At 33.1% G+C, this 19,103-nt stretch overlaps 1 protein-coding gene across 1 annotated transcript in view; it reads left to right on the forward strand.

Annotated features, from left to right (window-relative positions):
- ODR4 (odr-4 GPCR localization factor homolog) overlaps positions 1-19,103 on the forward strand; it is a 36,303-nt gene that overhangs the window by 7,328 nt on the left and 9,872 nt on the right. Inside the window, exons 4-12 of the mRNA XM_087439059.1 lie at positions 3,408-3,503; positions 6,103-6,209; positions 7,243-7,279; positions 8,050-8,190; positions 8,991-9,086; positions 9,924-9,992; positions 11,991-12,119; positions 12,817-12,905; positions 17,429-17,616. Coding sequence (XP_087295185.1) covers positions 3,408-3,503; positions 6,103-6,209; positions 7,243-7,279; positions 8,050-8,190; positions 8,991-9,086; positions 9,924-9,992; positions 11,991-12,119; positions 12,817-12,905; positions 17,429-17,616 — 952 coding nt within the window. The remainder of the gene's footprint in view (positions 1-3,407; positions 3,504-6,102; positions 6,210-7,242; positions 7,280-8,049; positions 8,191-8,990; positions 9,087-9,923; positions 9,993-11,990; positions 12,120-12,816; positions 12,906-17,428; positions 17,617-19,103) is intronic.

The raw sequence follows: 19,103 nt of genomic DNA on the forward strand, positions 1-19,103 counted from the left end.
ATCTCCTGTTATTGGTCATTTAACTTACTTCCAGTTTTTCTTTACTTTAAAATAGTATTAGTTATTGATAATATAGTTGCTGGTCAGATTGTTAAAAACTTAATCTAGGTACTGAGGGAATAAAATGAGGGTTAAATTTTTTTTAAATGTCCTGAGAATTTATATGTTAACCACCGTGAAAGACATTACTACGAAAACCAATTATAAGAGAAATGAGATAAAAGTAGAAAAGTGCTATAGGAATGTAGAGTGGGGAATGATTAAATATCTGCCAATGGCTGGATTCAAACAGCTTCACAGAAGGCTCTGAACTTGAAAGATGAATAAGATTTTGCCAGTAGAAGTCAGGGGACTCACTGAATGCCCAAAGGACAGTAGGGATAAATGATCCAAAGGCATGAAAGTTAAAGGTATGTTAGGAGACTAGCAAGCAATTGGGTGTAATTGAAACACAGGTTTTGTAAAAGAATGTATTTAGACAGAAGACTGTAGGGGGGCCAGTTTATGAATGGTTTTGGAGTGCCATCCTAAGAAGTAGGGAATTTGTTTGGTAGACAGTAACTCAATGGTAGACTTTCAGAGCTCCCTATTTTGAGAAGGAGTTAGTATGATTGACCTGCCAATAATTTAGAAAATAATTTCAATGCCTTGGTACAGTGTAAATGGAGAGCAGAGAGACTGGAGACAGAGCAGAACACATACAGTTACAGTGATAGTTCAAAAAAAGGTGATGTGAGTCTAAACTAGACTAAGTTTCGTGAGGACAGGGGTCACGTCTGTTTTGTTTATGGCTATATCTTCAGTGCCAAGCATAGTATTTCCATGGTTTGTAAGGAGAATTCCAAAATATTGGAAAAACGGATGCATGAATAAACAAACTAATGCAGTGGGCTAAAACTTCATTGCCAAAACATTTCAGAGAAAGAGCTAGTATCTAGATGATTTAGTGACCAGGTAGATTGGGAGTGAAGAGGTATTAGGGAGAGTAGCTAAAGATTACTGAGACTTTTAGCCTGGGTATCTAGGAAGATGATGTTGCTATTACATGAGGAGAAAACAGATTTGGGGGTGGGTGAGGGAGTGATGAGTGAATTCACTTAAAAGTAGTTATTGAATGGGTTATATCATCTAATAAAGAATGTTAGAGTAAGGTAAAAGTAGAATTATTTTAGTCTCCAATCAACTTTAAATCTTTTAAATATACAAACATGTTTTTCTGTGTCTGTGTGTATGTGTTCATGATGAGAGTTGGTATGTAGTTTACAAAAAAATCCAAGAAATATTTAATACCATCTTCTAATGACAATTTTAAATATTTTAAACTTAAATTACCAATGGTTTATAAGTAACTTTCTACTCTAATTTTGCTTTTGGTCTCTTATAAATTATATACAGTCATGCATCACTTAATGACGGGGATATGTTCTGAGAAAGGCATCATTAGGCTATTTCGTCATTGTGGGAGCATCATGGAGTCTACTTACACAAACCTACATAGTGTAGTCTACTACACTACACACCTAGGCTGTATGGTACTAATCTTACATGACCATTGTCATATATGCGATCTGTAATTGACCAAAACATCATGTGGCGCATAACTGTATATCTATACATATACATATATATAGAGAGAGATGTGTATTTTCTATATATGTATATACACACACACAAAATTTATATAGCAAAATGAATTGACCATTTTGCTTCTAGAAAGAAATGGTTAATTTTGTGTATTGGTGATTTTGAAAAGATATGCAGGCTTCCCATGCTAAATATGAAAACTTTATTCTTTATTTATATGTCAAGCTTGTGTTACTACAGTGAGTAGAATTTATGAAATCAGTGGGAACCATCAGCAGACACAATGCAAATACATTAGGGATTAGACTATGGTGTCTAATTTTCTGAAGACTTAGCTTTGTGATCAGTTTGCTTATACATTAAGTACACAAAAGATAACCAAAGCACTCTGACCTCTGAGTATAGATGGCAGAAAGAAATCCTTGTGGCATTAAGAACTAGCCACAATCATGTGAAGGGAAATAATAGATATTGTGGAGGATAAACTGGTAGTGTGTATCAAAAACCTTAAAAATATGCATAACTGCTTTTTTTTTTGGTGAGGAAGATTGGCCCTGAGCTAACATCCATTGCCAGTCTTCCTCTTTTTGCTTGAGGAAGATTGTCCCTGAGCTAACACCTGTGCCAATCTTCCTCTATTTTGTATGTGGGACACTGCCACAGCATGGGTTGATGAGCAGTGTGTAGGTCCACACCCAGGATCTGAACCCGCAAACCCTAGGCCCCTGAAGTAGCACATGAACTTAACCGCTACACCCCTGGGCTGACCCTATGCATGACTCCTTAACCTGGTAATCCACCTCAAGAGATTTATCCTAAGCAAATAATCTTGTGAACACAGAAGGACTTGCTAGGATTTTTAACCAGTATTATTTTAGAGTAAAGAAAAATTGGAAATAACATAAATGCCCAATATCAATAAATAGGTTTAAAAAATTGAGGTAAACCTAAACAATAGGAAACAATGGATTCTCAGGTTGCACTCCCTCTGTTCAAATCCCAGGCTCTAGTATTCTGTTGAATGTTATAGGGATACAAAGGTAGTTAAGAATCACTTCTTCCTTCTTCCCTTAAGGATCTCCCAGACCAGCTAGTAAGGTATACTGATAACTATAATGCAGGCTCATGTGATAAGCTCCTGGGAAAACTGCATCAAAGTCCTGTGGGAGTTCGGAGATCAAAAGGTCAGGGAAGACAGCTTCCTTAAGCCAAGTTTGAAGTATCCAATAGATTTCAGACATGTCGAAGTGTAAGAGAAAGTCAGTTCCGGCCGAGGGAGCAGGTTTAGTAAAGATATCGAGTTAGAAAGCCTAGGTATATGTATGGAGAACAGTGAGAAGTTTTTGACTGATACTTGAATGTTTCAGGGAAAGAAGTGTCAAATAAGGCTCTGAATATCAGATTAGCCAGATTTTAGAGTCTGAAATACCAGTCTAAGATAAAATTTGTGTTTTATTTAGCTGATAGTGGAAGCCATTGAAAAATGTTAGAAGATATTTCAGTCTTTGATCTCATGCGAAACAGGTTTGTTTATTGATGTAGCCAAAGGATGTCATTATGAAATGGTTTTATTTATAAAGTGGTTTTAAGGTAAAAAGTTAAGGACACTCTAGGAATATTGTGTACATAATGACACCCCATTCCTCTTGGCTGTCATCCATTTCTCAATGTTTTAACCAGTTTTTCAAAACCCGTACCTCAATGCTCTGCATATGGTTGGTACTCAGTAGGTATTTGCTGATTTACTATTTAGCCTCTCAGACACAAAGGATTGCATGTAATACCAATGCTTATGTTAGCTAATACTGTATTTCTATTTTTAGGTATCCAGAATGCTGCCAGGGGGACTTTTAGTCCTTGGAGTATTTATAATTACAACTTTAGAAATGGGAAATGATTTTCAAAATGCCCTGCGGAGAGTAAGTCTGAGATATCAAAAATTCTTAATATGTTCAAAGTTGCATCTTATTTTAATTGATTATACTTGTATACAATGATTGATCCTAGGCATATTTAGATTAATGTTTGTAATTCTTTATGCTGGGATTATGTCGAGACAGCTTTTTCTACCCAATTGCTTGGTATTTTAAGTGTAATAAATGTCAATATTTATATTTTCATTCAAAGCTACATATTTTAAAAGTCTTTTTTATTTTAAAGATAATTTTTTACTATTATGAAACAAGTTATAATGATTTAACAATTTTTGTTGTACAATAGCAGTATTCTGCTAGACCTTCCATTCAGTGCCAAGTGATTGGTGTAATGTGAAATGAATAGGTTTTACGATTCTTCACCTGTTCAGTTCTCTCAAGATCTTGAGAATAAAACATAAAGCAATAACAATCAGATACTTATTCTTTATTCCTGGGCAGAGTAGCTATCATGAAGCTCTTGCTTTTTGTTTTATTCCTACATCAGGGAATTGGGTAACATAGTCTAGAAGTAAATATGAAGGTCCACAAGCTGTTTCCCCTTAAGCCAAACCTAAAGCCAACTCTGTGCAGCCAGCTTTCATCTCTCTTAGTACTCAAGATCCAAATGAGCCTTCAGAAAGTTATTTCCACCCCGAGAGAGGGGGACCCCACAATCTTGAAAAGTGCAAAACCCCACAGAATCCCAAAAGAACTTTGTGGTAAAAAAGTGTGCAGAGAAGAATCCCAGATGCTACAGACTGGTCCAGTTTTGTAACCTTCTTTCCTTTTTTTCTTTTCTTTTTTTCAAAAGCTTACTTTATTTTTTTATTTTTATTTTTTGTGAGGAAGACCAGCCCTGAGCTAACATGCAATGCCAGTCCTCCTCTTTTTTTTTTTTTTTTTTTTTTTTTGCTGAGGAAGACTGGCCTTGGGCTAACATCTGTGCCCATCTTCCTCTACTTTATATGGGACGCCACCACAGCATGGCTTAACAAGTGGTGCGTCGGTGCGTGCCTGGGATCCGAACCTGCAAACCCCGGGCCACTGCAGCAGAGTGTGTGCACTTAACCGCTTGCACCACTGGGCCGGCCCCTGTAACCTTCTTGCCTATGAATGTCCCACCCTCAAACCTTTGATATTTGTACCTAAGAGAATAAGGAAAGAAAATGGAGATGTTCCTCTCCCTGGCAAGTTATTCAACCTTCTGCCATTTTTTTTTTTTTTTTTTTTTTAATAAATGTACCTTTTACAGTTGTTCATCCTCTTTGGCATGTTGAAATCTGATCTAAATCTGTGTGTATGTAATAACATTGGTTGTGCATCCTTTTGTGGTTGGTGCTGGATTGAATGAGGTGCATGTGGGCTCAGTGCTAGACACAGTCAGGTCCTCCTTTCTTTTACTTTTCTATCTCTTTTGTTCCTAAGAAACATATAAGATTTCAGAAATGCTGTATTTCAGAAATCGAGTTTCAGTTACCTAACTTTGTTTCCATTGGCCTGCATTGAGGGACACTATAAGAAATAACCTTATAGGGCTGGCCCCGTGGCTTAGCGGTTAAGTGCACTTGCTCTGCTACTGGCAGCCTGGGATTGGATCCCGGGTGCGCACTGATGCACCGCTTGTCCGGCCATGCTGAGGCCACGTTCCACATACAGCAACTAGAAGGATGTGCAACTGTGGCATACAACTATCTACTGGGGCTTTGGGGAGAAAAAGGAGGAGGATTGGCAATAGATGTTAGCTCAGAGCTGGTCTTCCTCAACAAAAAGAGGAGGATTGGCATGGATGTTAGCTCAGGGCTGATCTTCCTCCCCCCCAAAAAAAAAAGAAGGAAATAACCCTATAAAACTTGTCAGTGTCTCCTGTAAGGTCGTGGTTAAGAACTTTGTTCATTATGTTACGTGATATCATCTTTGAAGAAATTTCTTTTGATATCATTATCAAGAAAGTTGTGCATCTTCTGATCAATTGTTTGTTTTCAGCTTATGGACCATGTGAATTAGGTAACGAATTAGGTTTCCCTGTGCACATTATTGTTAGAAAGCTTAGAGCTACATTTATGACCCCTCTCCCCATATCAGATATGCATTTTTATAATTCTTAATTCTGGCATAAAATTATGTCACTATTTCTGATTTTTTTCACTTTTAATTTATGTTATTACTATATTTTATGTGTCCTTATATATTGCCTTACATCTTTTGTGACATTTAAATAAGAAATGCCAAATGGGTGACATGCTCTGTTTTTGTAGGTTAAAAATCACTTGTCATTTCTGATTCTAATTAAAATAAAATCTTTATTCTATACTTCACTTAAATGTTAGTTGCTCAGAATTAGTTTTTCATGTTCAATTGGCCGTTAATGACAGTGAATTATATTTTTCCATTTAAAACCCAATTTTTGTATATCTCTAAAAAGGAAATCCAAGTAGTTAATAATCACTTTCACTCCTTTTTTAAAGAAAAGAAAATTTAATGATAGAACCATGGAATTTTAAAGCTGGATAGGAGCTTAGGGACCTTATAATTGTCTTTTTCTGCACTCACTTTCCTTCTTTCATTTTACATTCAATTGATGTGTGTTTTTTATCTCTTTCAGCTAGTATTTGCTATGGAAAAATCTATGAATAAAAAGAGACTGTGGAATTTCACAGAGGAAGAGGTCTCAGAACGAGTGACACTTCACATTTGCTCTTCTACAAAAAAGTATCTTTTATTGAGGTGTTTATGTTTTAAAGTGTACAATAGCAAAATAATGTTCCTGCAAGTTTTTCCCCCAAACATTTATTTAAATCATCATTTAAAAAATAGGCATAGTTTGTAAGTTTTTCTGTAAATAACACATAATTAGGACTGCCAATAATAATAATGGTTGTTAATCATGTTTCAGTGTTGTAAAGAGTTTGAGAGAGATGGCAAGAACGGGGATTCTGAACTCTTTACCAGTGATCTACTGTCCATGGAAGCATAATAGGTCCCCTACGGAGAGTTAGATGACAGCTTAGGCAAGTAATGTTTTTATTATATGTTAAATTTTCACCTCCAATTCCCGTAGATAAAATGTTCAATTCAAAGCACAGATGCACTGAGCTGGACAGTGTAGGACATCCAAAAAATTTTTGCTTTTGGCCAAGATCAAGTGACGCTAAAAGCCAGTTATAGGGCCTCCGTAGCTTCTTTCCTCTACATCTTGCCAGGGCACGGTACCTCCCAATTAGGAGGCAGGTCGTTAAGGGAGTGAAGCAATGGAAGGGGCCAGTACATTAGGACTTGCAAAAGATAAAATTCAAAAAGTGATCATTCCTGCAGGAGCTGGGCTTTTAACTCTTTTGATATTTGACTAGAAAGTTTCATGTACACGCCTTTTGATCCAATAAACAGTCTCAGGCTTGGCTCCATTCAAAACGGCATTCCTGTTTGTTATAGAGGGTGTATATTTGAGGAAAATTTTGCAAGTGCTTCCATTCTATTCATTTTGATTAGCAGGATTTATAAGCAGTAGGAAATAGTTGAAAGTACCACTAGTACTATAGGCAGAACAGTTATATATATATATTTGTACAAATACATACATGCATACACATTTATGTATGTATATATCTTTATGTGTATAAAGTGGTATGATTTTATAAAATCTCTTGGATGCATGGACTTTATTTTTATTTTTTAATGGTTTGTTTTCTTTTGATTATCAAGAATTGTTTGTTTTTTTAGTCGTTTCTATCCTTAATTAGTAAAGAATATTTTGTCGAACTTATGATATCCATGATCCAAAGGTAAGAAAAATTACTCTTTGAAGATTTTTCTGTGTTGCAAACTGTTTTTAAAATAAAGTTCAATTGTTTTAATAATTTTCAGTGCTATCACTTCCTATTGTTGTCCACAACTGTTTGTAATATTTTTTTTTAAATATGATTAATTCATTACAAGCAAGGAAAATTTATGTTTTTTTATTGTTCAACTCCCCCTACCTTGTTTATGAGTTGAGTGTTATATTTGAAAGGCTGGTAGTAAAAGTGTCTGAGCTTTTGGTAGCTACAATGCCTAGTAAGCAAGCTACCTATAGCAGAATCTAGACTAACATTTTGCTAAGGTGTTTAAAAGCAACATGAATAAGTAAATTTGCAGTATTCTGCTAGCAAAGATGGGACAGAAAGGAAAATGTCTGGTACCTAGTAGTCGCTCAGTGATTATTTGCTCCACATCAGAAGCTTCAGAATTAATATGTTGAAGCTACAGATGGAAACTAGAGGACCAGAGGACTTGTCAGAATTCTAAACAGGGAACTATCTGATCCTTTTTTAAGCCTGCCACTGGGGAAGGGAGTTGCAAGGTTGCCTGGGATGTACTGAAGAATACTGAACTTAATGCATGCTTTACTTTTATTTAGTTCTAACCTCTTGCCCTTTGATGAAAGAATTTGCCCAGATATGTTGCATATCAGCTTGTATGAGTTATTAGGTTGTACATTTTATGATGTTTTTATTGATATGTGTATTTACCTAAATCACATATTTTATGTTTCCCCCCTTCCCCACTGCTAAAGAGTTCAGCAAAACCAGCAGATTGGAAGTATCAAAATGGGCTATCAGCTTCATGGCTTTCTTTAGAGTGTACAGTTCATATTAATATTCACATCCCGCTGTCTGCTACTTCTGTCAGCTATACTCTGGAGAAAAATACAAAGGTATCAGGGTAAAATGAATTTTCTTTAGTGATTAGTGAATAGATAATCTGCTTTTATTCTGGTTATCTGTGCCATTCATTTTTTAATCCTTAAAAATTGCATTCTAATTATAGTGATATTGTTATGGGTGACTAATTTATTACCTCAGCCAGATTAGAAATATAGAGGTGACACAATGTTATAATTCTAGTGTATTTAGCATAATAAATGTTCCCTAAATATTTTTTAATTAACATGTAGTTCTATACATTATAAAATATAGCTATGTAAAATATAATTATGTAAGAAGATATACTGTTTGCTCTTTTTACTTTCTCTTGGTCTTTAGTTTTGTTTTCCCTTTTTCAGTCTTTTTTTTTGTATTTCTATACCATTCTATTATTCATATCTCATTTCTTTTTTCCTATTGAAGGAGGCAAATGGAGCTTGCTTATTTTTTCCTCTTTAATACTGCTGTATATATTTATTTGAGGCTCTTTCTCTTTTCTGACTTTTTTTAAGATAATGGAAATTATTCAATTTAATTTGACTGTGGTCATGTAGTTATAAAGCCTCCTAAGTCTGTGATATGAATGTTAGTTTAGGATAAGGATTAGAAAAACTATTATTACATGTGGATAAGGTGCCAAAAATTGGACATATACTTTTTTTGTTGTTTATGAGACTGAATTAAATACCACATTACAGATACTTAGGGATTTTTAATATTTCAGTGTATTAGATGGGAAAAAATAGACTCTAGAGAGTTTAATTGAGATGGCATTATTTCTAAAAGATATCCATGTTGTGTTTCTTTTAAGAATGGACTTGCACGCTGGGCCAAGCAAATAGAAAATGGTGTTTATTTGATTAATGGACAAGTTAAAGATGAAGATTGTGACCTATTAGAAGGACAGGTGAATTAAGACAAAATCATCTTACTAAAGAAGTTATTTGTGTTTAAGGAAAAATAAGATATGACTTATCTTTAGTTCTTCAGTCCTTGCCTTTGTGAAAACAGTTTTCATCTACTTGTTATTTCTAAGATCTTTTAAAGTAAAAAGCAAATGTTTTTCTCAGAAAACGATGGGAGATTATTTCTGAAGTAATTGGAATCTGGAAGCCTGAAGAAGAGAGTGTCATCTAAATTCTGTCTGATTTCCAAATGGTAAACTACTTAAAACTGTTAGGCCCATGTTCTGACCTGGTAGCTGTTTAAAGACTAAGTTTGGCCTTTTCATAGGAAGCATCTATATGGGCTTCTAAAATAGCTTTGATCTGAAGAGAGTCTTTAGTGATCTCTCTCTTTAGAGCAAAGGTCAGTGAACTTTATAGAAAGAACCAAATAGTAAATATTTTAGACTTTGCGGGCCTTTAGTCTCTGTTGCAGCTGTTCAGCTCTGCTGTTGTAGCATGAAAGAAGCCACAGATGATAGGTAAATGAATGCTCTTGGTTGTGTTCCAGTAAAACTTTATTTACAAGACTGATGTACTCTGGATTTGACCCATAGGCCATAGTTTGACAAACCTTGCTTTAGAGGAATAAAAGTAGGGAATTAATGGTTTTTAAGAGTACCCATTGATTGATATAGAATACATGAAGTAACATATCTATAGAAAAAGATAAAATAAAACAAATAATAAGACTTTTTTTCCTCTAAGTTACTTGATGTATGTAGGATAGTTCCTAAATTGTCTTTTATGTTCCACTCCAATCTCAACAATTTAGTTTTTTAACTTTTGTGTTTTTTCAGAAAAAATCTTCTAGAGGAAATGCTCAAGCGACTAATCATTCCTTTGATGTCAAAGTGCTAACACAGTTGGTAAATATTTTAAAATACTGCTTAGCTAAATACATTATTTCTTAGAATAACCGTAATGAAATTGTTTTTGTCTTTATGTTTATAATTAGAGAATCAAAGAATTTTAGAGATATAAGAGACTGTAAAAAACATCCAGTTCTAGGAGAGTTGTTCCCAAGAAACATTATTTTAATGAAACTTATTTGGGTCTTTTGCATCAAGGCTATTAAAATTTTAACATCAAGTAGATAGCAATTTAAAAATATATGTGTGCTTATACATACGTACTACGCGTGTATGCATATTTATGTGTAATATTTTGGGTTGTAAGTTTTATAAGCAAAGTTATAATTCTTAACAACTTAAAAGTAAAAGGTGTGTACACACATGTGGCAAGAGTTGTCATATACTTAATTTGAAGTAGGTTTATACCTCTTCTGATTTGGCAATCACAAAGTATTAGCAAGTTTCATATTTTTAGATGGTGGTTTTAAATTATACATCTCTTCAGAAATTGAAATTTGGATATCTTGAAGAATAAAAAGTTAAAGCCACTAATTATTCCTAAAAGTGTGCATGCCTTTAATTTTAATCCTGCTTGAAATTATCATAGAGAACAGACAGGGTATAAAATTCATCCATGTTTGTAGAAAACTTTTCATTTCAGTATTATACTGGAAATGTTGGAACAGGGAAATACTACCAGGACTTGTGTATTTTTTTAACTGAATAAAATAGATTTTGGCATATGAGGATGTTTTAATTTCTTCTCTTCTTTCTCTGTGTTTAGCAATAGTTGATTAATAAATTGTTATTGGACTTAATGTCACTCAACATGTGCTCTCAATTTCTTTCTCAATACCTTAAAAGTATTTTTAGTCTTTTGTTTTCCTCCTTCCTTTTGGTTTTAGTAGTGTCCTTTGTTTTAAGGCTATTCCTCTATCTGTATGCTTTTTAGTAGTTATGTGACCTCTTGGTTTATTAAACAATTCAGTTAAAATTCTTTTAGTAATAAAATTGTAGTTAGGAGATGTATAGAGTGTGGGAACATAGAAGAGTGGAGGATAATATCATAAGACATCATTTATTGTTATAATATTTAATGTTATGTAGTGTAATATATTTTTGTCAATCATTCCACTGGTCAGCCAGCTGGAAACTTTAAAATGACCAATATATAATAAGTAGTCAACAAGTACTTGATGTCACTTTCCTCCCACTCAACCACCATCAAGTCTTGTTTCTTTCTTTGCAGTGTTAAGCTCATCTTTTATTTTCCATCTAGTACCGCTGCCATTAGCCTTACAATGTTATTATTTTAAATGATAAGTTTAAAGAGATCTGTGAAACATCTCAAAACCAAGTATGAAGTAATACTCCTTAGAGTAAAGAAAGAGACTGAGATGAAAATGATTGCTTACAACCACTAATATCATTTTCTGGTGACAGGCATAGTTGACTTGCTTTTTTCCTGCTGTAGAGCATATAGCAATACTTTTAGTCGATGATAGTTACGAGTTGAAAGTGTTTAAGTGAGTGTCTATACGTTGCTTGTAATTTTACCATATTTATCACATCCTGCATTGTATTCCAGTTATTTTTGTGCAAATCTTATATTGTATACCTTATATCTTCCACTAGATCATGTCTTCTTTATGTATCTTTTCATCTTAATGGTACTTATCTGAGTAATCTGCAAATGATATATTTTTAGTGAATATATTGGTGAGCGAATATTTTAGTGAATGAATATTGGTACTTTAAATGGTTACGTTAGTAAGAAAAAATTGAGATGTAATTGTGTTTAATTTCAGAGTACATTCAAAATACTCAGAAAATAATATATAACTTACAAGGAGAAATATGAAGGCCTTTTAAAAATTTATGGAGAATATATTCAAGCACTTGGTTCTGTTAAAAATTTCTTCTTGCTTCGTAAAATGGCTTATATAATGTTGAAATGTTTCGTATAGTTAATAGTTCTTGACTATTAGAACTTACACAGATTTTGTCTTTCAGCTTCTGAATTCAGACCACAGATCCACAGCCACAGTCCAGATCTGCAGCGGCTCTGTAAACCTAAAGGGTGCTGTGAAATGCAGAGCTTATGTTCATAGCAATAAACCCAAGGTTAAAGATGCTGTGCAGGTACAAAAAGAATAACTGATATATGAAAAACAGAAACATGTTAACATAATGATTCAAAAATCTTAAAATTTTATCTTTTTTCAATCTCACATTTCATAATTATTAATTTGATTTTAACTGATAAAGGCCCAATCTGTTGGACAGTCCAGATATATCTAATTGGTCCCCAGATTTTCATATGTAGAATATCTATTTTATGTCTTTTTTAAAGTGATGATTATACAAGTTTATTAAGTGTTCCACAGCTGTGAAATATTAGTACATTTGATACATGTCTTCTGAGGGAAATTGAAATTTTTAAATAACAGGAAAAGTATTCCTAGGAAGAATTATTAGGTAGTGTTCTATAATCTATATAATTCAGAAATTTAAAAAATGATGACTGACACTTTTGTCATAGTTACACATTTCCTAATTTGGCACACTAGCATAATTTGTTTAGATGAAAAATTTTATTCATTTATTTGGTTTTAATTTGCTATTTAGATGAAGTCTAGGCACATTTGCTGTTAAACTATTAATGTATTAATAAGCATGTTAAATAAATGGACATTAAAATGGAATGATGTACCAGTTATTTTAGTGGACATGATTATACAGGGAAGCCAATTATGTCGGTTTTTTTGGTCAATAAAATAATGCAAATCTAAAGTAATGGATTATATTTCTTACTGTGATTTGTTTTGTTTTTCCATAGGCAGTGAAGAGAGATATATTGAATACCATTGCTGACCGTTGTGAAATACTATTTGAGGATCTGCTTATGAATGAAATTCCAGAAAAAAAAGTTATGAGTATAAAATTAAGTACTTTTTTTTGCATGTTCAATTAATATAATAATAGGATGTCAAGATATAATGCATATCTCGTCATCTTTTATAACTACCTATATCCATCTTTTATAACAGTATGTCACCTTTACTTTTATTATTGAATGAAAATTTTTCAGTTGCCACCCAAAAGAAAGTTTTTGAATACCTTATACAGTCATGCATCACCTAAGGACCAGGATATGTTCTGAGAAATAGATCATTAGGTGATTTTGTGGTGCGAACATCATACCTAGATGGTATAGCCTACTACACACCTGGGCTCTATGGTACTAATCTGTGGGACCACTGTCTTATACGCAGTCTCTTTGACTGAAATGTCATTGTGCAGTGTGTAACTGTAATAGCAAATCTGTCAACATTTAACAATTTTAGGGAGGATTTTTTTAAAAAATTCTGCATGAATAGCTGTTAGAATGGATAAACTGTATTAACATTTTAAAGCTAATATTTTTTATTAATACCTATGAGGTTTTTTCTAAGAATTTATTCATAATCAAAATATTTATTTATTAGTGCTGAGTGTTATATAATAGATTCTTTAATAGGTATTTGTGGTGTATATGCAATTGATCTCTCTTATGAAATTTTTTTTGTGTACTAGTTTGTATACTTCTCATCTATTACTCTAACAAACTTTATTAGATTTTTAAAAGGCTGGGTCATGATGTGTTAACCTTTTATAATTATTCCATCTTTTGAGAAACATAAACAATTTATACCATTTCAGTAATTTGTATTAAAAATAATTTTTTTACTCTTAAAGAAATTATAATATTGAGTATGCTTTTTGAAGCCACACATATCTCCACCTTCCATACGATTCAGATCTGAGTGGACTTGCAATCACAGTTGAATATGTATATAATTGAAACATATATTAGCTTGTTAAGGGTATATTTTTAAGTTTATAGGGAAAAAAAAGCTCCTCTATATGTCTTTTAGTATTACTGATAGCCAGTATATTAGGTTTTAGTGGACTAATTATAATCTTTTTTATTCCTAGTATGATAGATTCCTGGAATTGCCAGATTTAACATTGTCTTTCCCTTGATTCACAAATAACCCTGCAGTTCCATCCACTAATAATGTACAGTTTTGCTGAGACATGAATTTGAATCTCATATGCAGCAACTGGATTGAGATTTTTGGTTTTGGAAGTATGTGGAACCTGGTCACTTAGCCACCCAGTCAGCCTAGCAGCCTCATCTCAGTGTGGCTTTGCTTTTGCTACTTGACTTTGTGTATGTGATAACTCGCATGGTGTTAAACATTACTTCACTTTCTGAGCAGCAGTATGTATTACAACTGAACTGTGAATTTTAGGATTTTCAGGGACATAGGATGTATCCACCATTTAATGTCAAAGATCTGTCTTATCACACACATTACTTAAATACTCTATTCCATTGAAAAATGCTTCCTAAAAATGATATTATCTGACCGTCCTGGTATTATTTTATGTTAAGTTAGTATTTTGAATTTTTTGCTGATGTCCACATCAGTAAAATTAATTACTTCTAATAGCGGTTGTGATATTTATTTATTAAATTTGATATGTTAGGAGTTAATGTTATTATCTAATCCTAAATTTTTTAAAAATGAAAAAAAAGTTTTAGCTAGTAAGTGAATGGGCTTTGACGTCTCTGTGAAGAGAATAGGCAGTGTAGTTTGGTGGAAAGAGGAAAGACTGAAGTTCTTGGGTTCTGTGTCTATTCTGCCACTAGTGGAGTGACTTCAAGTAAATGATTCAGCCTATCTAAGCATCCATTGTCCTATATGGAAAATGGGGATTATAGTAGCTACTTTTTGAGGCTGTGAGATTAAATAAAATGATGTTTTTTAAAGCCTGTAATATGAGTTGGTAAGCCAAGTCCTCAGTAAGTGGTAGTTGCTGTTATGTTGGAGGTGAGGAAAGAAGAGAATTACTTAATGATAGTTGTCTTTAAAACTTCTTAACTTTAATTTTTGGGAAGTGTAGCATTATATTTCAAAAGAAACCAAGTGTAAATATATATTTTTTAAACTTTAGTAACAGGATGATTATTCTAGCAACATGTTAGTTGATCTGAAGATACCAAGATAAAAGAATAAATTGCAAATATAATAATACAAACAAATGTAAATTTTGAAATTGAATATATATATACACCAAATTGTTAATCTTAGATTTAGTCCTTATTTTGCTTAGCTTATCTTTCTTATATACTTGTAAAATAGTATAGATTTTATAATATGGTAAAATGTAGAGTGTATGCCATGAAATTAACCTGAACTAGAAAATTTTTCCATGCATAAGGAGTCTGCAAAGAGCATATTAACTTTACATTCCTAATCTTTGAAGTAAACATAGTGTTTGAATTCTGGCTATCCAGATGAAAGAACTTAATATTTCAATGACAGTAAAAAAAATATAAGAACTCCAATCATTCCTTTTACTTATTGTGGTCTTCCCCTTCTCTGATTCCCCTTAAGAAGTAGACCTCCTTCATTATTCTCTATCAGTCTTCATTTAGTCCTGCCCAACTTACTCTCAGTAGATGACCTGCTCATTGTGAAAATTGAGGTCACCAATTGTAAAATCTCTTACCTTCTTCCGTCCCTATACCAACATCCATCCATATCACTTATCTTCTCAGAACATTTGTAATCCTCTTTGCCTGTGGTCATGGTTCCACTCTCTGGATGGCACTTCTCATCCCTTCATGCAAATGTCTACTTATCCTTTAAGAGTCAGCTCAGACATCACTTGTCTATGAAATTTTCTATAATAATCTGGTATGAGTTGGGATTCTATTCTTAACCAGCAGAAAACCAATTCTTATCACATTGGCTTAAATTTAAATTTTTTTCTTGGTTTTGAACTTATTCAAATAATGTTGAACTAGATACTCTGCTGTGGGAATATTCCTAAAGGATTCTTCTTTAGAATACTTTTTGAGATGTGCTTTTTCAAAATGATCCCCCTTCCCATTTTTAACCTCAAACCAACTAGAAAACTTGGTCTTATTTAGATAATAAATGGCTAATTTAGCTTTTTAATTTGAAAATTACAAGTACTTTTTCTTTTTTTAATTAGTAATTTAAATTCATTGCAACCAATTCTTTAACATTGGATTTTATAGCAAGCATATTTGCTCTCTTTTCTAGGCAAACCTAAAATTAATGCAGTTTGAAATAGTTTAAAATTTTGCATGCCAGTTACACATACACATAGCTATCTTTGAAAATTTTGAACTTAATCTGTTCCAGGAAACTGTGGCCCAAAATAAAATAATATACTCCTAATTTCAATATGTAGACAAATTGACATGCTACAGTACAAATTGCAGTAATATAATTTTACAGCTAGGAGGCAGTCTGGTCAAAGAGTAAAATTATTCTTACAGTTCTCATATGAAAACAAGATAATAAGCAGAATCTGGCAGGAACACGTAATTTAAGTCATGGCATTTCCTGTGACACTTAAGGCATTCTTCATCATCTTCTGTTCGTAGTTATTTAAAGCTATGATTAGTTTCTTGACAAGGAAATGTAGGTTATTATAAAGTGAGCCCTAGTTGTCTGCTTGATCTGTACATTGATAAATTTTCAAATCATATCCATTACTGAAGGAGGTCGTTCTTCACACAAAATCTCTTTGTTGATAGAGCATTAGAATCATGGTGTTGAACCAAACAATAATAGGTGTTTATGTGGACCAGTGACTATGTTAGAAATTGGGGGAAATAGTATATTTTACTTTATGAGTATTCAGAGAAGAATGAAACATAGTTATTCCTTATTTATTTAGATCTAGATTATTTTTGCTAAAAATGACTTAAGTCGATTTACAAAAAGGCGTTACAAGTTAACAGGATAAAATAAATATTAGTAATAAGAACAAGGCAAAGAGGAAATGTAAAAGAAAGCAAGATGGAGTTGGTAAGATTAATACACAAAGCATCTGTCTTGATGTCCTACGCATGCTGGTATAGGGGCTACATCTAGTAAGATGAAGTCAGTGGTGAGATTAGTACAAATATTTGTGCTATCATGTCCTATGCACTTGATGTAGGTGGGCCATTAATTTGACTCCAAACTTGCATGAAGAAGGGAAAAATTGTTTATAAAATTCAGTACTTGTAAAGTCAAAACAAACAAGAAAAACAACTGTTTCTGAGACCGGGGACAAAATTCTCTCCTAGGTATTCCTTCATAGGACAGTGGATAATACGAGAATGTATAAGCAACAACATCCTCGCATTGAAGGCAGTGATAAGTTTATGTTTCATAGGAGTAGCATTTAGGTCCCTTGCAGAGGCCAGAGGTATTGAGGTAAAGCAGAATTCAGTAAGAGCAATTTTGTGCCAGATCAACTAGAAAATGAAAAGACTTTTTAGGTTTTATTTCTATTAGTATATGCTTTCATATAGTTATAAAATATGTATCAGTGATACCAGTGACAGACCTATCTAAATATTGGTTCCTTCTCCTTTTAGATTCTGAAAAAGAGTTCCACATCCTCCCTCACCGAGTTTTTGTCCCCATTCCGGGATCCACTGTAATGTTATGTGATTACAAATTTGGTGATGAGTCAGCTGAAGAAATCAGAGACCATTTTATAGAGATGTTAGATCATATGATTCAAATAGAAGATTTGGAAATTGCAGAGGAAATAAACACAGGTAATTATATGATGTTATTTAAGAACCTGATTAGACTACTGCTAAGATTACCTATGAGACGTCTAGTTTAAATATCATGTTTTTAGATTTCCTTAAAGCCAGTTCTGTTTGACACTTCAAGGCATTTAAAAATGTGTCTTTTTGATTTCTAAATCTATAAACATGCAGTCAGTATTTTCCTGGAAAATTGTACCAAAATTTAAGATACTTTAGGTTTTTCCAAACCTCACAAGTAGATCTTAAAACAAGTTCAGCCTTAAGTAGGTGAAAATATATAGCTTTAAGATATTTCTTTTATTATAAGGAAAGTTTTCTTAAAACTCATTATCTTAATTACTTATTTGGTTAAGCATCATGTCACAAAGTTTTTTAAACACTTTATTAAACGTCTTCTCCATACTATTTACCTTTATTTTCCTCTCCCCTTCATATTATTGTGATATTAAGCTGAAATGGGCAATTCCAAAAATTAGGTCAAAATTATTTTTCTAGAGCATCGATTTGCCATACTATCTAACTGTGTAATGTATTTTTCTCCTAGCCATCACTTTCACATTTGACCTTACATTTTGGAAGGCTGGTTTTTTGTTTTGTTTTTTGCTTTGCTTTGCTTTGTTTTTGTTTTTGTTTCTAATAAGAGCAGGATATAAAAACATGTCTATATTAAACGTGTAAGTGTATGATGGTCTTCCTGAAACATTTAAAAACACAAGATAAATGTAATTATTTGCAAATATCAATAAATATTGAGTACATAGCTATTTATTAATCTTGAAATTTCTGATATAGTAGAAAGTCTTTAGATTACTTTTGAATATGGATGTTTATGAAATTTGAATATGGCAATTTTTAAGTCCTTTTTCTGATTCTAATTTCTTAGTTATCCCTCTGTTGCTTAACTAATTCCTACCCCTCACAAGAGTATTTGATTCAGAGTGCCCGTTACTATGGTGAGTCAAATAAGTATTTGGTTGGTGAATTTCAAATCTGTCAGTGAAGCCTCACGTCAGGTGGGGACCACCAGGTGTGTTTTTTCAACAATTCCAAGTTAGTATTAATCATGAGGTGGAACAGGAAGTTTGTTTTAAAGGAAAAAAAAAACACTCTAATTTGCTCAGTACCGGATGTTAAAGCAGCAGCTGTGTTTCAGTCCTTTGAAAACTAATATTTTAAACGGTAGAGCTGTAGCATATTCCCTAACTGGTAGAGATTTTGAAAGTAGACTGGTAAAAGTGTTTGCTACTTTCTGAAATGTGTTTTCCCAGGTTAGTGGCTACACTATCTTTGCAAACCAAACTTAGAATCTGAGGGCAGGAATTTTTGTTTGTTTTGTTCGCTTCTGTCACAAGTGCCTAACAATAGTTTTTGACCCATTCTGTTGTTGATAACCTGAATGAATTTTATGTGTGGTCAAGTTGACCTAGTTAATCCTTTTTCTTATAATACTGAAATCTATATCCTTAGCCGATTGATATTCAGACTCTGTT

This window comes from Ceratotherium simum, chromosome 2 (assembly GCF_057802395.1).
Source record: "Ceratotherium simum simum isolate JZ-2026a chromosome 2, ASM5780239v1, whole genome shotgun sequence".
Taxonomy (NCBI): Eukaryota; Metazoa; Chordata; class Mammalia; order Perissodactyla; family Rhinocerotidae; genus Ceratotherium; species Ceratotherium simum.